Source organism: Venturia canescens, chromosome 5 (assembly GCF_019457755.1).
Source record: "Venturia canescens isolate UGA chromosome 5, ASM1945775v1, whole genome shotgun sequence".
In the NCBI taxonomy this organism is placed as follows: Eukaryota; Metazoa; Arthropoda; class Insecta; order Hymenoptera; family Ichneumonidae; genus Venturia; species Venturia canescens.
This window is the reverse complement of record NC_057425.1, coordinates 17,546,676-17,569,407: the sequence shown is the minus strand read 5'-3', so window position 1 is coordinate 17,569,407 and position 22,732 is coordinate 17,546,676. Positions and strand designations below refer to the sequence as shown.

Sequence of the window (22,732 nt, the reverse complement as noted above, 5' to 3'; positions counted from 1 at the left end):
TGTGTGTGTGAAAAAGAATAAAAAAAAAGCGCGATGCATATATGTCAACGAAACTTTTCAAGATTTCATTATTTCTTTCGATTGGAAATAAGTGTTAACTGAAATAATCCTTCAATTAAACCAGAGTACGAGAAATATTGTCCAGTGCGAATATATTGTCAGTGGCGTGGTTATATATCATGTGTACATAGGTTATATATACGAATAAATAGAACAAAAATACACGCAACTGTTAGAATGATATTAGAAACTTTAATTGAATAAATGTTTTCTAATTTATTTCTTGTGTCGTCATTATTTTTAAACATCCCCATATTTTGCTTGATATTCAGTTTGGCTCTGCCCTCTCCGATCCTTGTCTTCACCCGCTCAGTTTGCAGCGGATCGATTCATATTATTAATTCGTTCCCTAATATGTGTTCTATGATTTTCTACTCCTTCATGATGATTGTGGTAACATGATTCGAGAGGTTTCTAACCATGATCTTGAATTGCATATTTTGTAAATTAGATTTTCAAATAAAAATCTGGTCTTGGTATAGTGTGTAGTTATTCTTTTCCCATTAGGTCTGTCGAGTGATAAATTTGGAAACTTGTTCCAGAAAGCCTTTGGATGCTTTTTTTGCTAATGATATGAAAAGTCGTATCTTAGGAATGCGGTATGCAAACACAAATTTTGATAACAAAACTTATAGAATGACATGTATGTTGAGTATTTCCACTTTGCAAACTACAAATATGGAATTATTATGAAAAAAATTTATTCCGATAAGTCTACTGTTGCTCAGTTTTGGATGTGATCAAATATGATGCCTAACAACATCCCCAGAAACTTACAGAATTGCTGAATGCAATGTGCGCTATGTCATTTTAATGTAACATCATGACTTTTGACAACTTTTCATTATAATGCTGTAGATTCGGATCATCAAAATACTGCAAAAATCTGCAAACTGTACAATTTAAATACTGTGCCATTCATTTTACTATTTGATCCTAACTGTAACATCTATATGAAGTAAAAAGTTGATTATAAAAGTCTTCAGTTGCTCATTTATGGATAGATTTGAAATTTCTGTGGATAAATATATATGCGACGGATCACCCCTTATCTTTGACTATGGTAATATGTGATGGAACTTGGTTCGGCAAGTTTTTAAGTGTTCCTTTTCAAATAGTATTGAAGTTTGTATGACTGATATACAGCGAATACGTCCAAACTTTGATATTTCTGTGTTGCAGCGTGTGTGCCAATCATTCAAATCATTTACTCCAACCGTATCATGTAATCTAGAAAATTCATCACAAAAGTCTTCCGCTTTTCTAGATACTTCAATTTTCCTTTTTCTACTCCATTGTGAGTTTTCGAATTTCTAAATTCATTTCTGAATTGTCCTGAAATCGTTTTCCTCCAAAACCAATGCAGGTACCTTAAACGTCTTTGAATTCTGTTGCTTTGTTGAATTAAGTTTGCTTAGTTTTTTTTGCTGCTTTGAGTTCTGGCATAATAAATGTTAGAAGTTTTCGGGTACTTTTTTTCAGCAACTATCAAACTGTGGATAATTGGTCTCAGCGGCCACTTGCAAACTTTGGAAATATATTTCATTGAGGGCAGGTTTGGATGAAATGAAATCTCTAGATTCAGAATGCAAAAGCGACATTTAAAGTAGGCAAATTTGTTGGATTTTTCGTGTCTTGAATTTGATCTATCTTTCATTTGAATTTTGAAGATAAGGGATAAATAAAATCTGTTCTATTAAGGAAATCTTTACATCAGTTCTATCTTGGTATGAAGACTTGGAAAAAATCGCCAAAGGCCAAAGACAGACCGGTGACGAAATATTTTCAGTACAATTTTGACGAAAAATAGATCTTTTGTCGCGGAAACCAACGTTATAAGCCGAAAATCATATTACAGCCCACGAGACGCATTTCTTCACTCTCTTGGGTTCCTATTACACAAAACATATTAAAAGATAAGGGGGAAAATCACCAACGTGGAAGAACAAACCAGTGCCGAAATATTTCCAGTACAATTTTGACGAAAAATAGGTCCTTTTTCGTGGAAACCAACGTTATAAGCCGAAAATCATATCTCGGCCCCCAACCCGCTTTCTACCATTCTCTTGGGTTCCCAATAACCATAGCAAATTAGAGTAGAAGAAAAAAAATAGCCCAACTCCATGGACAGACCTGTGACGGAATATTTTCTGTACAATGTTGACGAGAAATTTGTTGTTTTTCGTGGAAACCAACGTTATAGTCCGAAAATCATATCTCGGCCCGCAACACACTTTTTTCCATGCTCTTGGGTTCCAAATAGACGAAACATATTAGAGTACAAGGAAAAAAATCGCCAAAGTCCAAAGACAGACCTGTGACGAAATATTTGCAGTACAATTTTAACGAAAAATAGATCTTATTTCGTGAAAACCAACGTTATAAGCTGAAAATCATATTATGGCCCACAACACGCATTTCTTCATGCTCTTGGATTCCCAATAGACAAAACATATTAGAAGACAAGGAGAAAAATCACCAAAGTCCAAGACCAAACCAGTGCCGAAATATTTTCAGTACAATTTTGAAGAAAAATTGGTCTTTTACGTGGAAACCAACATTATAAACCGAAATTCATTTCTCGGGCCTCATCCCGGATTCCTCCATGCTGTTGAGTTCCTAATAGGCATAACATATTAGAGTATAAGGAAAAAAATCGCCAAAGTTCAAGGGCAGACTTGTGACGGAATATTTTCACTACAATTTTTACGAAAAATTGGTCTTTTATGGTGGAAACCAACTTTATAAGCCGAACATCATACCTAGGGAAAATAAGATTGGGAAAAGTACATTGATGGTCCCTTATTTGCTGATAATTTCATGAAAAAGATTATCCCATAAAAAATGTTCGTATGAGAATGGAATCTATAAAAATGTACTAAGCAAATAATTCATAGAAATTTATACTAAAATCCTATAACCATCATAACATAAAGGAGGAACTTTTGAGAAAAAAGGCGTGATATCAAACCATAAATGTCCCCTAGGGAAAAAAAGGTTGGGACAAGTACATTGATGGTCTCTTGTTTCTGGATGGCATAGAAAAAAGATTTAGAACCAGGAAAAAAATTCTATAAAAATAATAAACGAAAAATTGAAAAGTTCGAAAAAATTCAACAAAAATAAAAAACAATCGAAAACATTCTGTAAAGAAAAATAAAAAAAAATTCATAAATATTGAAGACATTGAAAAATGTACTACCCAAGTTAAATGTATTATAAAAATGTATAATATCAATTGGAGGCCAAGTTTTTATTGATAATTTGGAATATTTATCCAACAAATTGAAAACTTTAATGAAATTCATGATAATTATTTTCACGAAAAAAGTTAATGAAAAAAAAGTCATAACGGAAGTTACGTGCAGTACTAAAATGTATTATATCAATTCGAGGTCAAGTATTTATCAGTTATTCAAAATATAATCTCCGGCGACAAATGAGCGTTGAGAATCCTTGTCGGGCTCACAACGTTTTATCAAAATTACTAAAAAATTAATGGAAATGAAATCATTAAAAATTCACATGAAAGTCATTCGTTACTTCAACAAGGTACACACTTTAAAGAATCGATTCCCCTCCGACTTTCAGCATCCCCTGGTATTATTCACAACATTCAACTTCGATTGGATCGGTACAAATTATGTTCAAATACGTCTTAAACGTACTTGTCCAGCCCATCACTTATTATTCAAATTGCTCATTCGAAAACAAATCAAAAACGAAGTTAATGCATGTGTTAATATTAAGAAACAGTAATTCCCGATAAAATAATTTTCCTTCGAATCGCTCTTGTCAAAATGAAACGAAAATGAAAGATAAAGTTGATTAATCTATTTATATTATATGGAGTCATAATTCACAACAAAATCATTTTTCTCCAAATTCCAGGAATCCACGTGTCGTACTCGACTAGTGATATTTTTCAAAATGTGTACGTGACTATAGAAAGTGATGGGCCGGACAAGTACGTTTAAGACGTATTTGAACATAATTTGTACCGATCCAATCGAAGTTGAATGTTGTGAATAATACCAGGGGATCCTGAAAGTCGGAGGGGAATCGATTCTTTAAAGTGTGTACCTTGTTGAAGTAACGAATGACTTTCATGTGAATTTTTAATGATTTTATTTCCATTAATTTTTTAGTAATTTTGATAAAACGTTGTGAGCCCGACAAGGATTCTCAACGCTCATTTGTCGCCGGAGATTATATTTCGAATAACTGATAAATACTTGACCTCGAATTGATATAATACATTTTAGTACTGCACGTAACTTCCGTTATGACTTTTTTTTCATTAACTTTTTTCGTGAAAATAATTATCATGAATTTCATTAAAGTTTTCAATTTGTTGGATAAATATTCCAAATTATCAATAAAAACTTGGCCTCCAATTGATATTATACATTTTTATAATACATTTAACTTGGGTAGTACATTTTTCAATGTCTTCAATATTTATGAATTTTTTTTTATTTTTCTTTACAGAATGTTTTCGATTGTTTTTTATTTTTGTTGAATTTTTTCGAACTTTTCAATTTTTCGTTTATTATTTTTATAGAATTTTTTTCCTGGTTCTAAATCTTTTTTCTATGCCATCCAGAAACAAGAGACCATCAATGTACTTGTCCCAACCTTTTTTTCCCTAGGTTATCAGCTTCCTACCACAAGAAGAAAATCATAATAGTCATGCACATCCCACTGCTCGAGCCTACGATATTTTTCCTTTACAAACTCCATCCTTGCCCAATTCCCCAGAAATTTGGAAGCAACAGCCAAGGAGCAGCATACGTACAGCCCAGGGCCTCGCACATAATCATCTCCAGAGACATGGACAAATACACCCTCATCCCCGAAAACGACTATCCCAGATGTCAACACGTCCATAACTACCAGATATGCACACCAACGTACCCCATCTACGAAGTATCAGCACATCAAAACTGCGAGCTATTATTACTTACCAACGGCGGGCATGGATCATATGCGGATTGTGAAATCAAAATCATGAAGAAGCAAGCCCCACACTGGAAACAATTGGACCACCTGTCTGGATGGTTATACTCATTACCTAAACCAGAAAGAATACAGATTCTGTGCGATGATGATCCAGCCATTATCACCGAAATAAAAGACACCGGAATATTAACCTTAAGACCTGGGTGCATCGCTAAAACCCCATATGTGACCATTTCGGGAACTCAAACACTTGGGGAAACCATACGCTCTACATACATCGCTGCCGCAACCCTGGACGTGAATCTACTCGTTCCTAATATATCACATTACAAGCCTCTTCAAGACGCCGATGCTTCAACGCTTATACCCAAGGTCTTCTCCACAAACTCAATCGGAGCTTTACCCTTCGACGCTAGCCTGAAAGAAATAGAACAAGAACTTTTGGAAATCGCTTCCCATAAACGAGAACAACAAGGACAGGCCTCGTACACTACAATGGCCATAGCCGGAGAAATACTTTTGACCATTGGGTTACTGACCTACATTTTACGAAGATACCTTCTTTCCTGTGCCTGCGGTGCCTGCACCAGATGTCGAAAACCTACACCGCCACCAGAAGACTACGACGACAACACTCAAGAGCCGGAAGAAGAACCTGCTAATAAAAAGACGGAACCCATCTACGAGACGTTAACTCGTCCAGCCCACCCCGTTTTTATCCATGAAATTTCAACTCAAACCACAGTTTAACTCTAATTATAATTCTTATACACTCTTCATTATTACGAACACATTTAATTAATTATTAAAAATAAGAAATAATGTTGATATCATTTAAATAACCAGGTTATGCATAATGAATTAATGTAATCACTATACACACTTTCTTTCGTGAACGGTAAAGACGAAGGTATCTCACTCACCTGCATATTCCATCATTAACACCTTAACTGTATCGCACTTCGTGAAGTACACCTCAAAACCACAATGGCACAGGCACTCCAAATAATTAACCTCCTGAAAAAAAAAAAAAAAAAAAAATGCTAATTTAACTAGCACCATCGTAAAAGAACAGGGTATATACCCACGTATATACAAATGGCTCTCGTTCATAGCCAGAGAAACTCCCAAAACAGCAGTAAATATTTTAGCCGTCTAAAGCCAATAATAGAGGTATGTCATTTAAGCTATACAGTTCCCCAAGAATCCTTACAGCCGACCAGCCGAAGAATTTTTTTTTTTTTTTCCCCCCCTCTAACCTGATCCTACATCCACACCAAGATACTCAGTCCAAACCAGGCAACGAAATCAAAAATTTACAAATTCTGTAATTTTACCATTTAAGCATATATTCAATTTAGAACATATTCAATATGCATAAATTGGTAGCCACCGAGGACGGTGTCTATTCTAAGTGGGGAGGTGTCACAACCGACGTAAATTTTTGTTAAATTATAATTAATATTAGATTAATCAACTACCGAACTTATAAGCACTCTCACTCGAGCCTTACACATTGCCATATATAGTCAGGTCATTCATCCGTATGCGACACACGACGACCACACTCATGTATCGACACTCGAAACCCTGTATACACAACAAACCACCGAGCGACCCTAGGACCCAAGACGCTTAGGCCATAAACTTAAAGCCCCCACCCGACACTACACGAACAACACTACGAAGATGACACATCCAGTTCCCCTAAACTAGATCTGAGAATCCAAAAGGCTTAAAACATTTCCGTTTCCCCCACTAATTTCCGATTTTGGCTCCTATAAAAGGGCGAGATTTCTCATCTTCAGGGCAGTCCGTTCCGTACCTAGAGTCGCGATTATACTGTTAGTAGTAGTTCGGTTGTCATTCGGTTAGCTGTCTTATACTTAAACTCTGACCGAACTCCGGGTCTTCTGTAGAAGAGAGCGAGTCGAGTCTTTCTACTAAAAGTTAAAGTCCATTTTTAGATTGGGACTTAGAATAAATTCGAACGTCCGCTTCTCGGACTTATAATAATTTCCGCTTACCCGTGTAACTCAACATTGTCAAGTAAGCTACAACGAATCGAAGTAATCAAAGACACCTCTCCGGTAAAGCACTTAACAATATATCTCAACAAGTTTGTATCCTTCAATTGTATTTTACTAACATTTCATTTTAATATCGGAATATATGGAGAATCCTAAATCTCTCTATCTTATTCCACTTTTGTAATTCTACTAACCCCTTTGTTTTCATTAAAGAGTGTATAAGGAATCCTAGATCTCTTTATTCACAACCTTTAATTCCCTTTCCTCAGTTGTAACCAAGATAAAGCAAGACTTCTCGAGGTCTATCGGCGTGCGCCCACGACACTCATAACGAGTATATCTATATAATAACGCTCTGCGTATACATGCTGAATGGAAAAGTCTATGGGACATAACGTTTGCCGCTCGACGTTCAAATACCCGAACCTTTCCTGCACGCCCCTCCGGACGTGACTCCATCCCAAATAATCCGTCCACTAAATTGAGTCCCCGCAGAAAAATGCGAAAAACTGCGAAATCTCTTTAACAGCTTCTCCGCTATACTTCTGCTGCCTCTCCATAAATTGCTTGGTAACCCTCTACTGCTTCTCCACTGCCTTATACAAGCTTACTCTGCAGCTTTGCTACCTTTCTGCTGTCTTTCTACAAGTCTTTACGCTACCCCTCCATTGCATCTGTACAAGTCTTTCCGCTATCCTTCCACTGTCTCTATACAAGCTTACTCTGTAGCTCCGCTGCCTCTCCACCACCTCTCTATAAGTCTTTTTCCTATCCTTCTGCTGCCTCTATACAAGCTTACTATGCAGCTCCGCTGCTTTTCCGTTACCTCTCTACAAATCTTTCTGCTATCCTTCCGCTGCCTCTCTACAAGTCTTTTCACTGTCCTTCCACTGTCTCTATACAAGCTTACTCTGCAACTCCGCTGCCTCTCCACCACCTCTCTAGAAGTCTTTTTCCTACTCTTCTGCTGCCTCTATATACAAGCTTACTATGCAGCTCCGTTGCTTTTCCGTTACTTCTCTACAAGTCTTTCTGCTATTCTTTCAGTTGATAAAAAGCGAAAATTTTATCATGGACGTCGGACTGACGATGTTTCATGTCTAGCGTTACTACTTGAAATGTTACGATTACGTACGGATCCATACGTCACATTGGAGCAGCAGCTTTTTGATTTTCTCAACTCGAGGCAAGGCTTGTCGATAGTTTCCTTCAACTGTCAAAGTTTGAATGCTCACGCATATGACCTCACAGATAGTCATTCAACGGTCCAACATTTTAATGCTTTCGGAACCATTCATAGATGATAACGAACTGCCAATTCGGTTCCAAACTTTGATTTCATCGTGCGATTCCAACGTCAGGAAAAACGTAACGCGGGTGTCATCATTTATCACCGAGTTAATAATCACTGCTACGTCGTTACTCCTTATATGCAAATTCAGGCTCCTTGTGCAAGTGATGGGGGAGTGACAGTACGTAGCTCTGCGAGAATAGGCGACATATGTGCAATTGAGTGTACAATGATGGAAGATCGAACATGCAGGCTAATTTTAATAGCGATTTATATCTCGCCTATAACGTCGATTCGTGATGTCAAGGCATTCATCGGAAAGGCTCTGATGCCATTAACAATAGAGGGATCACAACTTGCAAGAATGCTTGGAGAACCAGTGAACTATTCCAATCAAGCTGTAATTCTTGCAGGAGATTTCTATGTTAATTTTTCTTTGCCGGAAGCGGAACCATTGCTTCAATTTCTAGAGGAACACTTTTTACTGCGGATGATAAACGGAAGAAATGATTCAACCACTAAAGGTGGGACGACCATTGACACTGCTTTCGCCCGAAATTTGGAAAATCGCTTTAAAACATTTCGTCTCATACTTTAGCTATCATAATCCAATTGTTGCCATCGTTGATCTAGCAAATTCTGAAACTGGTGATACAATTACACAAGAAAACCAGCAAAATTAATTATACTTTTGTATTAATAAAAAAATGTAAGAAACAAATATCAACATGTCGGCTATTTTTGACATCCTTGCCAATCCATAATTCCATCACTAACTCTTCCCCTCTGCCTCCCTCTCTCTTTCTGTCTCTCTTATGAAGTATTCACTTCAGAGGCGTGTGATTACACACACCCAACTTTTTTTTTCTTTAAATATAGTCTTAAGCGCTATGAAAAAATCTATAAAAATTACGTCATACACCAATACAAATCGATCGATACAGTTTGCGATGAACTCGCTAGATTTGCCAGGCATGTCACCACACATTCTGCGACTGAAAGTTGAATTTCCGGTTATGGTAAATATTCGATATCGCGGAACCAGCTGTAATCGGCTTGTAAATTTTTTTTTAGTAGTCATTTTTTTTGTAGTCATGTTATGTTGGCGCATGACCTTTTAACAATTTGACATTTTATTTGACAAATTTTATTATTATTATTATTATTATTATTTTACCAAGGAGTTGCGGAAATCCTTTTTACGGATTCTGTGTAGTCTTACGGACTACATGGGTATGTACGACTCCCAAAAAAACAGGCCTACCCACTGAAACCGCCACCTCCTTGTTGTCTTTTCCCCCAGCCAGGGACTATGTTGATATTACTTCTGACTGGGGGTTCTGTCTGTGTGTCACGTCCCGCGTGCATTAGCGCACAACCGCGGGGCGTGACGACGCTCGCGAGACTTGGCAACAGAGCGACCTTGGCTCGACCTCTGTGCGTCGCCTCGTGCCGTCGCGAGTTGGGGGCCCTCGGAATCCGCTGGCTCAGCATCGCCTGATCCCGGGTTACCGAGGAGGAATATCCTTGGGTACGACCGGGTGCTGACGGCGCGAGAATATCATGCCGCGACGATCGCTTTCGAGCAATCGTCGCCGTGGCTGATGTTCTCGGGCCTTAGTTCCGTTTGATTCTTAACCAACACTCGGTCGTCCCTCGGGATAACTCCGTAGGTTAGCAACTCGCGGCGGTTTAGTAAATCCTGAAAGATCGGTGAAACTGCATAGAGACGTAAGCCTAACCTTCGATAACAAACGCGAAGTGAGCAACACACTGCCCCTTGCCTCACGGACGTTCTTTTGCCGAGTCTTGCAGACTTGCGTGCACCCTTTTGTTAAGTTTATTTCTCAATTTGTTATTCTTCATAAAACCAAGTTAATTCTGTGCGTGTGTGTGAACCGCGCGTCAAACGAAGGCGTGGTTATTGTGTGCGGAGCGGAATGGGAGAATTGTTCCCGTTCGTGTGATGTAAACCTTTTGTATCTTTCCTTTTCGCATACTTTTCACAACTATTTCTGTTCTCATCCAACCTTCTATTTTCATGTCAATAAATCTGATTTCCCGGTTAATAATTATTTGAGCGACCCAATCTCCTGCTTCGGGGCCCGTACGGGACCATATAGGCACCCTTTCGTTATCTCTTAAATTATTTCGATTACTTAATCACTTCAATATTGCAATATTTCGGTTATTCCCATAATTATCCAATTATTTTAATTTCGTTTAGACCAAACAAAATATCTACTAAATACTCACATTTCAAAAATCCTACACTATGTAGGTTGGTGGCAGCGAAAACTAAGTAAATTTCCCAATTACGTTCGTCCCTTCAGGACGTAACAATTGGTGGCAGCGGTGGGATCTCGTTGCCTATACCACGCCCTCCGTGGTGATTGGATCGCTCAAATTTCTAAATTATTCAAAATTTTTCAAATTACCACAAATTCTAAAATTTAGAATTTGTTGAAGTCTTAAAATTTCTATAAATGTTATAAATTTATCCCGTTGACTATCAAGGCTTCTTTCCGTTCCTTCACTTTGCTTAATTTCGGGTTATTCATTCAAATACGATTCAAGATGGCCAATGAGAGTGTCCGTATCCTGAATTCGCTTCAGAATGTTTCTCTCTCGAATCCATCTACCGTCCTCAACGAAATTCCCCGTTTAATGTTGATCCATGAATTCGACGGAACGTCTCCTCCTCTAGAAGACTTCCTACAAATTCTTCAAAATTCGGCTGGACATGTACCGCCAGTCCAAATAACCCGAAATAAAACAAAAAAAAAGGAGGGAACTTTGTTACCCTAGTTACCGATTCTATCATTTCGCCGGAAACTGTTAAAAGAAAAAGGAATATCGAGCCTCCGGTAATCAAGTAAGAGCTCCTGAGCTTAGTAACAAAAATTTTTCCTTTTTTTGCGATTTAGGCTACAACTTCAATAAAATTCAGGCGCTTCACGCCAACATAAAATGTGACACGTCACCGTCTCGCAAAGTCACTGATCCGTCGGATTGAACGGTGAGGACATTGAGAACGGTAACTCTGACTATTTACGTCGCATATAGCTACTGCCCAAAATACTGGATATATCGGACCAGTTGGCAAAAGCGGGGCATTTCTCGATTTTTAATAAGAATTACTATTTCTTATTGTTATTTTTTTTTTTTGCTTTTCGGAAGAATCGAGAAAATGAAAAATTAATAATCGATTTCACGGTACTTATACCATTGAATCGCTTGCCGACGGGAATAGCGTTCCAGACGTCTACTGGAGAAAGATTTGCAAACATGTGGATAAGGCAATCTGCCTATGTTTAGCTAATATATAAAGAAAAAAAAATAATAAAAAAAATGGCAAAATATCTAATGGAAACGTTTGCACAGTAGGCGTGCCAGCGAGTGCACTCTTCCCCTCTGTAATGGATTTAATGGATAGACATCTACCGTAAAACCAAAAACGATGTCGATAGAATTAAATTAATTTAAAAATTGTATTTGAGTATGAGTGTTGTATGAATGAAATCGTTCCTGGCGTCATCTGATCTCCAAAACAAAAGGAGCACGACGCTTCTGTCCATCGACATCGTAACGAGGAATTTTATCATCGGAATTCAAGATCTTGGCCCTCGACGAGCAGGGAATCACGCTGAATGTATCATGCGTCGCTCATGCACGCGTTGCTGCTGGATTCGTTTCGAGTTCGTGTTGCCGTTCATTCAAAGCGATGAGGAGCTCCAAGTTGTAATCTGAATCCGAGCATAAGTCGACGACCTGGGCAGTACATCATTCCTAAACAGCTGGTCTTGGACTTCAGCAGAGCACGTAAAAGGTAACCTCGACCTGTTAGTGCCTGATACGTCTTTCGAAAGCCATCATTTCCAACAGCTTGCTCAGTCTGCGATTCGACGTCTTCGCCGCATCAACATACAAGTGTGAATTTCGTGTGTTACACCGACGGTCTCTTGAGTCATCGGGAATCCCGGGGTAGGACCAATCAGTCGGCGCCCCGAGATCCATGTGACGATGCTCGGCAGAACTAAAATCTCGAACCAGGAGTCGTAGACCTCGATACCATCAAACCAACGATGCTTCGTCGCATGAAATTCGGAAGACCTGCTCAAATATACAGTTGATTCGGCCTGCGTGTCGAGCCTTCTTCTACGCGTGCCCTGGCCGGGTCTTCACGAGGGGTTCATACCAGCGGATCCGGAGGAAGCCTCATCCGAAGAATGTCTTGGAATCCGCCATGAATGATTTTGAACGAGTGCTAAAGTGTGGGTTATGTTTTCCTTCTCTTCCCTATTTCTATATTTCGGGTTTTTTTCCCCATTGGGTTTTTTTTCCCGAGATTTAAAATATTTCTTTTCTCCTACATTTTCCAATTCGACGAGGACGCCGAAAAACCCCTAGGGGGGGGGTGAGTGTCACGTCCCGCGTGTGATTTCAATATACGCGGTTCGTGACGACGGCCTTCTCCGACAACTGCGCGACTTGACAACGGAGCGTCCTTGAGTGCGACCTATGTGCGTTGCCTCGTGTCGCCGCTGGCCGGAAGCCCTCGGAATCCGCCCGATCAGCATCGCCTGATCGCGAGTTTGAGGGACCTATCCATGGGAACGACTAAAGTGCTGAGATGCTGAAAACCCCGTCACGACGATCGCTTTCGAGCTCTCGTCGCCGTGGCGAGGATTTTTGTACATTAGTTCCGTTTGCTCGTTCTAGACTCTCGGTCGTCCCCTTGGATAACTCCGTAAGTTAGCCACTCGCGGCGGTTAAGTAAATCCTGAAACAAAGGTGAAACCGCACAGAGCTCGTCAGCCTAACTTTCGATAATAACGCGAAGTGAGCAACACACTGCCCCTTGCCTCACGGACGTTCTATTGCCGAGTCTTGCAGACTTTTGTGTGCACCCCCTATAACTTTCTTCTACCTCTTCGTACTCTTTCGCTATTTTCTTCTGTGTGTGTGTGTATGCGTGTGTAACCACCGCGCGTCTCTTGTAACGCGGTGCTGCGGCGTGTCAGTGTGGAAAAGGAGGGGAGAATTGTTCCCGTTCGTGTGATGTAAACCTTTTGTATCTTTCCTTTTCGCATACTTTTCACAACTATTTCTGTTCTCGTCCAACCTTCTATTTTCATGTCAATAAATCTGATTTCCCGGTTAATAATTATTTGAGCGACCCAATCTCCTGCTTCGGGGCCCGTACGGGACCATATAGGCACCCTTTCGTTATCTCTTAAATTATTTCGATTACTTAATCACTTCAATATTGCAATATTTCGGTTATTCCCATAATTATCCAATTATTTTAATTTCGTTTAGACCAAACAAAATATCTACTAAATACTCACATTTCAAAAATCCACACTCTGTGTAGGTTGGTGGTAGCGAAAACTAAGTAAATTTCCCAATTACGTTCGTCCCTTCAGGACGTTCATTCGTCCGTTCTGTCCCACCGTTCTCGTAACGTCGCGTCACTCCGTCTGCTCAGTCATCTGTCAAGCAGCCGTCCGCGTTCTTCCGTCTCAGTATCGCTTCCGTGAAGGTGGCGACTAAGCGCCACCATTCCGGTTCGTGCAGCATCACCTCGACGATGTTATCGGGGGAGATGCAGCCAACCGTTGTCTCCAGTTCTCGTCTGAATCCTGTCCAGCGGGCACATACGAAAAACGTGTGTTCCGCGTCATCTTGTTCGTGTCCACAGTACTTACAGTCCGGTGTCCGTACTCTGTTCATTCTGTGGAGGTACCGTCGGAAGTAACCATGACCCGTCAGGAGCTGGGTAACGTAAAAATTCACGTCGCAAAACTTCCTTCCGAGCCACGGCCTCCAGGTCCCGTATAAGTCGTCTCGTCCAGTTACCATCGTGTCCGTTTGACCACCGTCCCTGCCATTCGTCGATCGTCCTTTCGCGCTCGGCTACTGCCGCGTTCTTTCGTCCAATGTCTGCGCTGCTCCCGTAGATCCTCTTGCGCTCAAAGGCAAGGAGGTTCACGGGAATTACGCCCGCCACCACCAGAACAGCTTGTGCAGAGACTGTTCGGTAGGAGCAAGTGATTCGCAGCGCTCCCTGTCTCTGCACCATAGTCATCGTCTTACAGTACTTCTTCGTCTTCAGGGAGTCTGCCCATATTTCCGTGCCGTATAGGAGGATCGAGTGGGCTGTTGCCATAAGCAGTCGTCGTTTCCCCGGTCTCGGTCCCGTCGTGTTTGCCATCAGGCGGCTCAAGGATGCTATCCTCTCTGCCGCCCTCTGGGCCGTCTCCTGTATGTGAGGCCAGAAGGTCATCTTCATATCAAGGGTTACCCCAAGGTACTTGACTTCCCCCTTGGTCTCCCTCTCGTGTGCCCCCACTCTCATGGGCTGTATCGTCTGTATGCGTGATCTCGTAAGAAACGTCAGTTCCGTCTTTTCTGTGGCGAGTTGCAGTCCGTGGTCTGTCATCCATCGTTCAACTCGTCTCATGGTCTGGTTCAACGTCAGCTGCGCCAGCTCGGGAGACCTCTCTGTGATCACCGCCGCTAGGTCATCAGCGTAAACGACGAGGGTCACAACGAGTGGCATCCCAAGCCAAAGCAGGCTGTCGTATAAACTATTCCAGAAGTCAGGTCCCAGTATCGACCCCTGAGCAACTCCAGCGGTGACCTGTCTCGTTCCCTGTCCTTCGATCGTCTCGTATGTTATCCGTCTGTTTTTCAGGTAATCCTCCACAACCCGGACCAGGTACGATGGGATCCCGGAGTTGCTATTCAGCGCCTCCAAGATATCCACCCACCTGGCCGAGTTGAAAGCATTCCTGATGTCAAGCGTTGCCAGCAACACGATAGGTCGTGCTGCGTGGCAGTGTTTGTCCAGCTCCAGGAAGGAGTCGACCACCTTTTGGATCGCTCCAACCGTCGATCGACCCCTCCTGAAACCGAACTGCAGGTCTGAGAGACCACCTCCGGCCTGCATCGCGTCCGTTAGTTTCGGTCTCAGTAATTGTTCAAAGAGTTTACCTGTCGTGTCAAGTAAACTTAACGGTCGATGGGCCGAGGGCGTCTCAGGGTCATCCTTACCTTTTGGGATAAGGACGAGCCTTGCCTCTTTCCACCGATCGCTGAACGTTCCTGTAGTCAAGCACGTGTTGTACAGGTCGAGAAGTATCTCCGGTCGTAGGCGAGCCACGAGCCGGAAGATCTCGGCCGGTACTCCGTCTGGTCCCGGCGCCTTGCCAGTCTTCATCGCGTTCATTGTTCTGGTAAGCTCCTCAGCGGCAAAGACGGGGGGCGCCGGCACGTCAGCGTCGTCCGTCACTTTCGTCCGAATTGGGTGCGTCGGAAACATCCCGTCAACAATACGTCCTGCTGTTTCGGCGTCTTTGAGTTCCGGTGGAACTCGGGCCCCTAGTTTGCCGGTCACAATCTTGTAACCGGTTCCCCAGGGATCCTCGTTCACCTCCTCGCAGAGCTTTCTCCAGCATCGCGTCTTGCTGTCCCGTATTGCTTTCGTCAGCGTCTTCCGTGCTGTTTTGTAAATGGCCTGGAGGTTTTCCCTTTCGGGTCCGCCCCCAGACCTCATCACTCGTCACCGATTGGCCAGACATATCCTGCGCAATTCGGCTATCTCATCCGTCCACTAGTATTGTAGTCGTCTTTTTTGTGTCTGTCGTCGTTTCGGCATTGTGTTGTTGCACAAACCGTTTATTAATTAGACCGTCTCGTCTGTCAGTCTTTCCGCCCTTCACCGGCCAGTCAGCTCGGGGGGGGGGGGGAATTTTCGTCACGGGAGCTGGTGTTGCCATCAGCTCCTCAGAAAATTTTCATCCATCGAGTTTGTCAAGGTTCCACCGCGGGGGTTGGTGGGCTCTCGTTCGTCTCGTTTCTGTCCGTCCCGCCACTTCGAAGGCGATGTACTGATGATCGCTGGCTGTGTAGTCCTCGATCACCCGCCATCCCATCAGCCGTGGCAGGATTCTGTCCGACGTCATCGTCACGTCAGGGATGGAGTCTCCAAACCCTGGTCGTCTGTACGTGGGCGTGTTTCCCGTGTTTACTACTACCAGGTCCAGCCTTGCGGCCATTTCCAGTAGCAGTCGTCCGCGTCTGTTCGTTTCTGTCATTCCCCACTCGATCGCCCTCGCGTTGAAATCCCCCGCAACGATGACATCCCCGGGCAGGTCCCTGATTCCGTCTTCTAGGAGCACCACCTTCCTCTCGAATTCCACCGCAGTGCAGTTGGGCTTTAAGTAGACGCTGACGTAAGTGACAGGGCCCACCCTGGTCCAGACGAAATCGTCCCCTACTCCACGGTCGGAGACTCGCGATTGGGCGGCACCCCTTACCCAGATAGCGGTAGTACCTGTCGCGTTCGTGATGTACGTCTGGGTCGTCCTTCTCCTGTATGGTTCACACAGGATCAGGATGTCCGCGTCATGTTCGTCGGCTATCTGTGGTAGGAGCATGTCTGCGGTCCTACTTCGGTTCAGGTTTCCCTGAACTATTCTGTCCGTCTTCCGGCCTGTCTCCTGCACTCCTCCAGCGCGGCCCGAAACATGGAACACCTGCCGGTTCCGGCGAGGTGCGCTACGTCCTTGTGCCCAGCCTCGGAGCACAGTGGATAGACCGGCTTGTTTTTACATTCAGTCGCGTGGTGACCGGATGCGCCCCATTTGCGGCAGCATTTCGTTCTGTCCACGTCCGTGCAGGCGGCCTTTACGTTGGCGAAGCCAAGGCACCTGTAGCATTTCGTCACCGTCAGTCGTTTCAGAACGCGGCAATGCACCCAGCCTATTCCGATCCTGCCGCGCCGAAGCAGCGCATCGGCTTCCCGCGAATCAAGTTCGCAAACCGCCATGTACTGCTTGGCACGGTTCGGACCGAAAATGTGAACTCGAAAGTCCACGTCTCATCCCATCTCTCGTCTAAGAGCGTCCGTCACGTCACCCGGAGTCACAACGCTGTCCAGGTTCATGATCTTCAGTTGAACCTTGGAGGTCAGAGCCCTGACGCTGCCCGCTTCCCCTATTGCATCCTGTATTTGTCGCTCAAATTCGTCGCGTTTGTCCGGCTTGCTTGCGTCCGTCTGTATCTTCAGCAGACACAACCCGTTTTTGATCTTCCTCAGAGTCGTCACCTGCACGTGACTCTTCTTCGGATCCACCGTCGTCCGTATCTTCCGTACTATGTCCGAGTACGTCATGTCCGTTTCCGGTTTGACGAGAACAGTCGTTCCCCTTTGCCGGGGGGCCGGACCGCTCCCGTCAGCTCGGGTTGTCGCATCTGTTTTCTTTTTTGTTTTGTTTCTGTCCTCCCGTGTAACGGTCTGCCAGTCCGCGACCAGTCTTGTCACTGTCTACAAGAGGGCCCTTTGTGGCTGCTTCCATCTGCGTATACAGCGCGATGTCAACAGTCTCCAGGATCGTCTTGATTCCCGTCTTTACCGTCATATTCATATTTTTTTGTACGTTCGCTGCTCCGACCATTTTCGTCGCCGTTTCGTGTATGAGCCGGAGCAGTTCGGTAAGGCATTGTTTGCTGTTTGCTGTCGTGGCTTTTTGTCTCATCGTCAGTGCTGCGTTGTCTACGGCAGAGGCATAGCTTGGCGGCGCTGCTACCGCTAGACACGCTGTCCGTCCTTTGTCGTCTCGGTACTATACACGGACTAACAATACGGTCTTGTCCGTATTGTTAGTCCGTGTCGTCCTCCTTATCACCGTGCACAAGGTGCGGCCCTCAAAATCCTTGTCACTGCCCGTGGCCACCTGGGCTTTCACCCGATCGGAACCCAGGGAAGATTCCCCCTGAGAAGGAGTTACCACTTGAGGTAAGTCCTTGTTTTCTTTGTACATTGTCATATTTGTCTGTCCCGTTGTGCTAAAGGTCCCTCGTGGTCGCGACTCCACGAAACGCGCCGGGACAACGCACGGCCCCTTAGGTCCCCACCCCCCTCCCTGTGTGTTCAGTATTCCCCCCTGCAATGTGTGCGCGAGTGTGTAAACGGGGTAGGACCTGTTTATAGGGTCCCCGAGCATTCACGTCCCCGGTTTGTCGAAAGGCGTGTGCGTGTGAATGTTTGTGTAGTGTGCGAGTGTGGGTGTGTGTGTGTGTGTGTGACCAGAGCCCTGTTAGCCGTATGCAAAAGCACACGTTGCCCGCCCTGTACGTAGGAAATCTCGGACGTAGGGTTGGATTTTGCAGAGCATTATTATTATTATTTTATTATTTATTATTTATTACAAACCAATTTGATAAAGTTTACAAATTTTGTTCGACAAAATCTGCCAAATCAATTCGCGGGCGTGTGTATGTGCGTGTGCGTGTGCGTGTGTGCGAGAGTGTAGCTACAGGATTCATGAGCACATGATGATCAACGTCACGATATTCAAATCAAAACAAAACACAAAATATGTGTGTGTGTGTGTGTGTTGTTTGCACTTTATCAAAATAAATGAGGCAGAATAAAGCACGACGAAATCGAAGGTTTTCGAATATTTCTATTTCTAATATTCATCGATCCTGATTCAGGAGCATACACTCAAAATATCGAACGCGTGTGGCGTGATGCTCGTGGTACGATCCCGAAATTTGGATGACGAGACAATCATATGAGTGGCTACATCGCTGATTTTCTTTTCCGTCGTGCACATCCATCCGACAGCGACCCCACGCACATTGTTTTAAAAGCAATGACAGATTTTCTTTAAAATAATAACAATAATAACATCACGACTGCAGAGTTGGAGGACGTGGAAAGTGAGGCTGAGAGTGTAAGTGTGTAAGTGTGTAAGTGTGTAAGTGCGTGCGTGCGTGTGTTTGCGTGCGTGCGCGTGTGTGCGTGTTTGTGTGTTTCGACTCGTTCGGATGTATGTATATGTAGATAATCCGAAAAAATCGCTGTATCACTGTTTGAACTTTGACATGAAAAATCAAAGGAGGGGGGGGGCTGACTACCGCTATTTTTCATCGGGGTTGTAGTCAAGGGACCTTCCCCTACCCCCCCCCCCCCCCCCCTCCCTCGATGAAGGTGGAGTTATTTTGTATACCTTTACCGATTGGCATTCTCAATGACAATAAATAAGTCGCAAGGTCAAACGATATCTGTTTGTGGTTTAGATTTGGGCATACCATATTTTTCATACGGTCAATTATACGTGGCATGTTCTTGCGTGGGCAAACCATAGAGCTTATTTGTGTTGGCTAAAGATGGACTGACAAAAAATATCGTACACTCAATTATTCTTCGAAATAAATATTCATTTTTTTAGTTCATTTTTCATACTTCAGGGAATAAATTATATTACTCGTTTAAAATTTATATTTAATTTTTAAGAGATTAAACAATGTATATGTCCTTTACATTAATGAAATACATTGAATTGAAAAAATAATGGTTGGTGTTTTTCTGTTTTGATCGACGGTCATTGTTTACATCGCTGTATTTTTATTTCTATTATAGATCACATGACCATAAAATAATTTGCCGGGTCAGCTTTTTTATAGATTCCGGGTCAGCAATTTTATAGATTCGGAGGTTTTCCCTTTCTCGTCCGAAAATGGTCTGATTTTCCTTCAAGAAGTTTCGATGCTGACATCGAGAGTCGATGCGCTCGCTCGGAGCGTCGATATTTCGCCATCGATGCATTTACGCTGAGAGCGCTTAATTTGTATCTATTCTTTATTTTATGAGTGCGATGTACGGGCACAATACGATATAATGGTTTTGGGCGCAATTGAAAGATACTTTTTTGGATGCAAGTTCAATTTTCAAGTTGCAAAACTGCTCTTGAGCTTCGAAATTGAACAAAATGACATGCCAATTTTATTTCCATCACCGCGAATCGCTTTAGTCAGAGGTGATATAGCATTGGCAAGAGTCTTGAGCTAGCAAACGATAGGGCCGTCAATGTATTTGTCCCCTATTTATAGATTCTACCGCGGCTCTTGATAGTAGTGAACGTGTGTCATGTTCGTAAAGGTTTTTGTCTCGAGTCGTTGCGCTAATTCTGGATTTTAGTAGATATGAATTATGAAGAGTAACATATTTTTAATATTGATGCCATGCTAGTTATTAATACCGCTCTACAATTGTAAAGAAAAACTGTTATCGCTGACAAAATATAATGGAAGAATAATATTTAGTGAAAATCTTATACTTCACTAGTAACGATTTATTCCCATCTGCAATTGCAGGATAGCTCAGTGTCATCATCGAACGGTTTTGGAATTGATTATGCTAACAATCAATTTTTACTCGATGGGAGACCGTTTAGATACGTATCTGGCAGCTTCCACTATTTCCGCGCACCACGACAGTACTGGCGAGATAGACTCAGGAAAATGAAAGCAGCCGGTCTGAATGCAGTTTCTACGTGGGTATTACTTTCTGTTATTTCTTTTAAAGAACTACGATTAAAACTCAGTTTAATTGAATGGAATCCTACAGTTACGTCGAGTGGAGTCTACATCAGCCTGAAGTGGATACGTGGCAGTGGTCCGGTGAAGCGGATATCGTAGAGTTCATTAATATTGCCCATGAGGAAGATTTACTAGTTCTCTTACGACCGGGTCCTTACATATGTGCTGAAAGAAATTTGGTAACTTATTTTCCTGATCAAATTTCCTTATTCAGTCATTCGGGAAATTAGAGCCGAATTTTTGGTTGTTTAATAACTCTTAGTAAGATACAAAACTAACTGCGTTAACCATTCATAAATTTAAGGGTGGTTTACCTCCGTGGCTGATGTCTCTCATTCCGGATATAAAAATGCGAACGAACGATACCCGTGAGTATTTTTCATCAATTTTTAACAACATTTTTATGATTGGGCCATTTCTTCATTTTTCAGAAGATAGTTCAATGTACATATAGGGTAGACCTGGGTGAAATAGGATATTTAAGGAAATATCGTACATTTTTGGAATTTGAGAAACACCATCTATGTCTTACTCTTAAACACCAAGAAACGTACTTGCAAAATAATTAAAAAATTAATCTTAAGAGAAAATAAATGAAACTTTTTAAAAAAAGAATACATATTAACGAGTATCTATACATGTTCAGGAATTAGCGAGGTTTTGGTGCCGGCGAACGCTCTCGGGATCGAGTGCTCGCCCCACCGCGGGTGTCGCTAGCTCGCGGGCTCGGGAATTTGGGAAACATGAGATAATGGACTTTTCGTGCTCTAGTTCTCACGCTCTCATGGGGGGTCAGCACGTACTGGACACGCAATTCGGGTGCGATCGATGCGACGTGTGGCGCATGCCCACGGCGCGTCTTCCTCGATCTCCATCTTCAGGAAATTTTGTGCTGATTTTAGTGGGGACATGTCCCCAGCGTTAGTTCGTATCCAGCGGCGCTGCCGTCGGCATACCATTCTCGCTCTCACTCTCTCTCATGGGCTTATACGCTGGGGACATGTGACGTCAGGCTGTGACGTCAGCTTGCGCTCACCCCTCGCCCTTTTGACCGCCATGTCTATTTTGAGTCAGCGCTTTGTCGTGCTGGTCCCTTTAAATTTCAGAATCATTATTTACATGATGTAAAAATACCGTGTTACACGTGTATATATGTGATGAAAAACAGTGGACAGTTTTGTTGTTCGTTAAGCTACCTAGAAGTTGGAACAACCCGCCCTAACTCCAATATCAAAAAAGTTATAACCTTTAAACCTCAAGCCGCCTTCTCACGATTTATAAGCAAGTAACAATGTTTGATATGTATGAGTGCTAGCGTTGTCGAGTGGTTACCTTCAGCGACCGTAAACTCGAAGGTTAAGGGTTCGATTCTCGAATGATGTTTTTTTTTCTTTCTGAGTAAACATTTTCTCTTATAAATATTTTTCCAATGAAATTATTATAACTTTTTAGTTATAAATCGAATTAATTTACATTATACTTATTTTCTCCAAATTGATTTCAGACAATGTATTACCCCTTTATCAATAAATGTAAATAAATAAATCAGATACAAAATGGAAAAATGGACTTCTCTCATAGCAAGTATATCAAATCGGCAAAATTTGGCTAGATTACCCTTTTGAAGCCCCAACACGAGAAAGATTGGAAATACAAAATGAATTTTGTTAATGATCTAGCTGAAACAAAAAATGAACTTCGATAATTAAGTGTAATGTAAATTAATTCGATTTATAACTAAAAAGTTATAATAATTTCATTGAAAAAATATTTATAAGAGAAAATGTTTACTCAGAAAGAAAAAAAAATCATCATTCGAGAATCGAACCCTTAACCTTCGAGTTTACGGTCGCTGAAGGTAACCACTCGACAACGCTAGCAATTATACATATCAAACATTGTTACTTGCTTATAAATCGTGAGACGGCGGCTTGAGGTTTAAAAGTTATAATTTTTTTGATATTGGAGTTAGGGCGTATTGTTCCAACTTCTA

At 42.4% G+C, this 22,732-nt stretch overlaps 2 protein-coding genes across 2 annotated transcripts in view; one reads left to right on the top strand and one right to left on the bottom strand.

The window, feature by feature from the left end:
* Positions 1–22,732, top strand: part of Ect3 (Ectoderm-expressed 3) — a 251,245-nt gene that overhangs the window by 63,007 nt on the left and 165,506 nt on the right. Inside the window, exons 2-4 of the mRNA XM_043418779.1 lie at positions 20,515–20,693; positions 20,768–20,918; positions 21,044–21,107. Of these exons, the coding sequence (XP_043274714.1) occupies positions 20,515–20,693; positions 20,768–20,918; positions 21,044–21,107 (394 nt within the window). The remainder of the gene's footprint in view (positions 1–20,514; positions 20,694–20,767; positions 20,919–21,043; positions 21,108–22,732) is intronic.
* LOC122410564 (origin recognition complex subunit 6-like) overlaps positions 21,793–22,732 on the bottom strand; it is a 158,075-nt gene continuing 157,135 nt past the window's right edge. The window contains exon 6 of the mRNA XM_043418781.1: positions 21,793–21,832. The gene's annotated coding sequence lies outside the window, so the exon portion shown is untranslated. The remainder of the gene's footprint in view (positions 21,833–22,732) is intronic.